We start from the raw sequence: 5,648 nt of genomic DNA, 5'->3' as shown, positions 1-5,648 counted from the left end.
CTGAGGATGATAAGATCAGGGCGGAACTAGGTACTCGCTGAAAGGTTTGATGGTGGAGCCCAGGCTGAGGAGGCACTGAAGATAGGAGGCAGTGATTCAGCGTGCCAGTTGATGGTGGAGCCCAGGCTCTGGAAGGAGGATGAAGATCAGGGGCATAGGTACTCGGCTGACCAGTTGATGGGAGCCCAGAGTAGGGAGGAAAGATCAAGGGAGGCTGAGGTAGTGGCATAGCCACAGTTGATGGTGGAGGCCCAGCTGAAGGGAGGAAGAAGTAGGGAGTGCAGTAACTCGTGCAGTTGAGGTTAAGTGAGCCCAGGCTGAGGAGGATGAGATCAGGGAGGCTAGGTACTCGGCTGACATTATGTGCCAAGCCTCTGGGGATAAAACAGAGAGTTTTCCTGCGTTGATGGAGCCACGCAGAATAAGATGGAGCTAGACTGCTGTACACGCTTCCGAATCCTTGTAAGTCCTTGACACTGATCATGCTGGTAACTGAACGTGTAAATAATAATGAACCTTACTAAAAAATGATTATCCAGTTAAGTTATTCTCATCTGGTCTGAGTGGTGCTGGAATTCACTGAACCCTCCAGGGAGGGAACTTGCTGTGGTCACAACAATTTAAAACTTAGGAAAATTGAATCAGTGGCTTCCACACACACTGCTAAGCAGCAAGAGCGCACATTATCAGACATACAGTGAGGGATTGCACTATGCCATTTTGTGCAATCAATGAGTTTTTAATAGGCTCTCTACAAATGGTATATAAAGATCGAACATGGAATATCATTTCAGAGAGAGGGACTGAACTGACTGATGACTGAAGGAGAGAGAGAGCGTTGCTGACTGACTGACTGACGAGGAGAGAGAGCGTCTGAACTGACTGAACTGGACGGAGAGAAGCGTCTGACTGACTGGAGAGAGAGCGTCTGACTGAATGGAGAGAGAGAGCGTCTGACTGACTGGAGAGAGACGTCTGAGCTGACTGGAGAGAGAGCGTTGACTGACCTGAGAGAGAGACGCTGTGACTGGGAGAGAGAGCGTGAAGAGCTGCGTCTGAACTGACTGGAGAGAGAGGTCTGACTGACTGGGGAGAGAGAGAGTGTCTGACTAACTGACTGGGGAGAAGAGAGAGTGTCTGACTAACTGACTGGGGAGAGAGAGAGTGTCCTGACTCTGACTGGAGAAGAGAGTGTCTGACTAACTGACTGGAGAGAGAGAGTGTCCTGACTAACTGACTGGAGAGAGATTTCTGCACTACTGACTGGAGAGAGATTGTCTGACTGACTGACTGAAAGAGATGCTGACTGCTGACTGGGAGAGTGTCTGACTGACTGACTGACTGGAGAGAGAGTGTCTGACTGACTGACTGACTGACTGACTGACTGAGAGAGAGTGTTACTGACTGACTGGAGAGAGAGTGTCTTATGAACTGACTGGAGAGAGAGTGTCTTACTGACTGACTGGAGAGAGAGTGTCTGACTGACTGACTGGAGAAGAGCGAGTGTCCTGACTGACTGACTGGAGGAGCGAGTGTCTGACTGACTGACTGGAGAGAGCGAGTGTCTGACTGACTGACGGAGAGAGCGAGTGTCTGACTGACTGACTGGGGAGAGCGAGTGTCTGACTGACTGCGGAGAGCGAGTGCTACTGACTGACGGAGAGAGCGAGTGTGACTGACTGACTGGAGAGAAGCGTCTGATTGACTGGAGAGAGAGCGTCTGACTGACTGAGAGAGAGCGTTGACTGACTGGAGAGCGCGTCTGACTGACTGAGAGAGAGCGTCTGACTGACTGGAGAGAGAGCGTCTGACTGACTGGAGAGAGAGCGTCTGACTGACTGGAGAGCGTCTGTCTGACTGACTGGGGAAGAGAGAGAAGTGTCTGACTGACTGGGGAGAGAGAGAGTGTCTGACTGACTGGAGAGAGAGATTGGTCTGACTACTGACTGGAGAGAGAGTGTCTGACTAACTGACTGGAGAGAGAGTGTCTGACTGACTGACTGGAGAGAGAGTGTCTGACTGATTGACTGACTGGAGAGAGAGTGTCCTGACTGACTGACTGCTGGAGAGAGAGGTCTGACTGACTGACTGGGAGAGAGAGTGTCTTCTGACTGACTGGGAGAGAGAGAGTGTCTGACTGACTGGGGAGAGAGGAGAGTGTCTGACTGACTGGAGAGAGAGGTCATGATGATTCTGACTGACTGAGAGAGAGGTCTGACTGACTGGAGAGAGAGCGTCGACTGAACTGGAAAGAGAGCGTCTGACTGACTGGAGAGAGACGTTGACTGACTGGAGAGAGAGCGTCTACTGACTGGAGAGAGAGCTTGACTGACTGGAGAGAGAGGTCTGACTGACTGGAGAGAGAGCGTCTGACTGACTGGAGAGAGAGCGTCTGACGAGCTGAGAGAGAGCGTCTGACTGACCTGGGGAGAGAGAGAGTGTCTGACTGACTGGGAGAGAGAGGTGCTGACTAAACTGACTGGAGAGAGAGTGTCTGACAACTGACTGGAGAGATGTCTGATGATTGATGAGAGGTTCTGACTGACTGACTGGAGAGAGAGTGTCTGACTGACTGACTGACTGGAAGAGAGAGTGTGACTTGACTGACGTGACTGAGGAGAGACGAGTGTCTGACTGACTGACTGAGAGAGAGAGTGTCTGACTGACTGACTGACTGACGATGACTGACTGACTGACTGGAGAGAGAGTGTCTGACTGACTGACTGAGAAGAGCGAAGTGTCCTGACTGACTAACTGGAGAGAGGAGTTCTGACTGACAACTGGAGAGAGCGAGTTGTCTGACTGACTGACTGGAGAGAGCGAGTGTCTGACTGACTGGCAGAGAGCGAGGTCTGAACGTGACTGAGAGAGAGCGTCTGATGACTGAGAGAAGAGCGTCGACTGACTGGAGAGAGAGCGTCTGACTGACTGGAGGAGGAGCGTCTGACTGACTGGAGAGAGAGCGTCTGACAGACTGGAGAGCGTCTCTGACTGACTGGGAGAGAGGAGTGTCTGACTGACTGGAGAGAGAGAGTGTCTGACTGACTGGAGAGAGATTGTCTGACTAACTGACTGGAAGAGAGAGTGTCTGACAACTGACTGGAGAGAGAGTGTCTGACTTGACTGACGCTGGAGAGAGAGTGTCTGACTGTGACTGACGGAGAGAGAGTGTCGTGACTGACTGACTGGGAGAGAGAGCGAGTGTCTTACTGACTGACTGGAGAGAGAGGAGTGTCGACTGACTGGAGGAGAGAGAGTGTCTGACTGACTGGAGAGAGTGTCTGACTCTGACTGAAGAGATGGAAAGGGAGGAGAGGTCTGAGACTGACTGACTGAGAGAGAGTGTCTGAGATACTGACTACTGAGAGAGATGTCTGACTACTGACTGGAGAGAGATGTTGACTACTGAGGAGAGAGTGTCTGACTGACTGACGGAGACGAGAGAGGTTCTGACGACTGAGCTGACGGAGAGAGAGTGTCTGACTGACTGACTGAGAGACGAGTGTCTGACTGACTGACTGGAGAGAGAGTGTCTTACTGGACTGACTGAGAGAGAGTGTCTACTGACGACTGGAGGAGAGAGTGTCTACTGACTGACTGGACGAGAGGAGTGGTTGACTGACTGACTGGAGAGAGCGAGTGTCTGACTGACTATGGAGAGAGCGAGTGTCTGACTGACTGACTGGAGAGAGCGAGTGTCTGGACTGACTGAACTGGAGAGAGCGAGTGTCTGACTGACTGAGAGAGCGAGTGTCTAACTGACTGACTGGAGAGAGCGAGTGTCTGACTGACTGGAGAGAGAGAGACGAGTGCTGACTGACTGACTGAGAGAGAGAGTGTGACTGACGGAGAAAGCGTCTGACTGACTGAGAGAGAGGTCTGGACTGGAGAGAGAGCGTCTGACGACTGAGAGAGAGCGTCTGAACTGACTGCGAGAGAGAGCGTCTACGACTGACTGGAAGAGAAGTGTCCTTGATGACTGACTGAGAGAGCAGTGTCTACTGACGACTGGAGAGAGCGATTACGACTGACTGGAGAGAGAGTGTCTGACTGACTGGAGAGAAGCTGAGTGCTGACTGACTGACTGAGAGAGCGAGGTCTGACTGACTGACTGGAGAAGAGCGTGTCTGACTGACTGACTGGAGAGAGCATGCTGACTGTCTGAGAGAGTGTCTGATACTGACTGAGAGAGGAGTGTCTGACTGACTGACTGGAGAGAGGAGTGTCTGACTGACTGACTGGAAGAGGAGTGTCTGACTGACTGAAGAGGAGCGCTGACTGACGGAGAGGCGTCTGACTGACTGGAGACAGAGCCGTCGACATTTTCACGTTTGAATGAAAAGTGTGCCCCGAGTAAACTCCCTCTTACTCAGTCCCAGATACTAATATATGCATATTATTAATAGTATTGGATAGAAAACACTCTGAAGTTTCTAAAACTGTTTGAATCATGTCTGTGACTATAACATAACCTATTTGGCAGGCAAAACCCAGAGGACAAACCATTCACATTTTTTTTTGAGGTCACTCTCTTTTCAATGGTTTTCATTGGGGATCCAGATTTCTAAGGGACCTTCCTGCAGTTTCTATCGCTTCCACTGGATGTCAACAGTCTTTAGAAATTGGTTGAGGTTTTTCCTTTGAGAAATTAAGAAGTAGCCATGTTCAGAATGAGGCTCCAGTGAAGTGTACTGTTTGTTAGAGGCACGTCACCAGAAAGCATGCTACACATTGTTTMCKTTCGGTATTGAACACAGATCATCCCGTATTCAATTTTATCGATTATTTACGTTAAAACATACCTAAAGTTGTAATACAAAAGTAGTTTGAAAAGTTTGGACAAAGCTTACAGGTAACTTTTGAGATATTTTGTAGTCAAGTTGTGCACGTTGGAACCGGTGTTTTTCTGGATCTAATGCGCCAAATAAATGGACATTTTGGATATATATCAACGGAATTAATTGAACAAAAGGACCATTTGTGATGTTTATGGGACATATTGGAGTGCCAACAGAAGAAGCTTGTCAAATGTAAGGCATGAATTATATCTTTATTTCTGCGTTTTGTGTTGCGCCGGGGGGGTTGACATATGATGGTCTGTGTTTGTTTGCTTGGTTGCTATCTTCAGATAATAGCATTGTTTGCTTTTGCCGTAAAGCATTTTTGAAATCTGACACGTTGGCTGGATTCACAACAAGTGTAGCTTTAATTTGGTTTATTGAATGTGTGATGTCATGAAAGTTACATTTTTATAGTATTTTATTTGAATTTGGCGCTCTGCATTTTCACTGGATGTTGGTCAGGTGGGACGCTACCGTCCCACATATCCCAGAGAGGTTTTAAGCAACATGTAAATATTGAATTTTTTTGCTGGAGTTCTATAAGAACTCCTCTGTGGTCCTCCACCAACTTACGCGCATTGCCATCGTGTGGCAATGTTTTCAAACACAGAAAGGGGTCGATACTTCAGCGTGAGGGCAGAGCAGTTCCCGCCCACAAGATCTTGTGCATACAAATTGCACAGAGGGAGACACATGACCAAGCACAATTTTGTTTTGGTAATCATAGCCTACTCAGAACTGCTGTTCTTATCAGAATTGTAAACATGCTGAACTAAACAAATTATTTTCCCAATTGTGATAAAATTG

At 48.8% G+C, this 5,648-nt stretch overlaps 1 protein-coding gene across 1 annotated transcript in view; it reads right to left on the bottom strand.

Moving 5' to 3' along the window:
• LOC111979614 (aquaporin-4-like) overlaps positions 1-5,426 on the bottom strand; it is a 13,435-nt gene extending 8,009 nt beyond the window's left edge. Inside the window, exon 1 of the mRNA XM_070449028.1 lies at positions 5,415-5,426. Coding sequence (XP_070305129.1) covers positions 5,415-5,426 — 12 coding nt within the window. The remainder of the gene's footprint in view (positions 1-5,414) is intronic.
• Between the last annotated feature and the right edge of the window lie 222 nt (positions 5,427-5,648).

The sequence above is a fragment of the Salvelinus sp. IW2-2015 genome, linkage group LG19 (genome assembly GCF_002910315.2).
Source record: "Salvelinus sp. IW2-2015 linkage group LG19, ASM291031v2, whole genome shotgun sequence".
In the NCBI taxonomy this organism is placed as follows: Eukaryota; Metazoa; Chordata; class Actinopteri; order Salmoniformes; family Salmonidae; genus Salvelinus; species Salvelinus sp. IW2-2015.
Note: the sequence above shows the minus strand (reverse complement) of the source record. Positions and strands in the feature narration are given on the sequence as shown.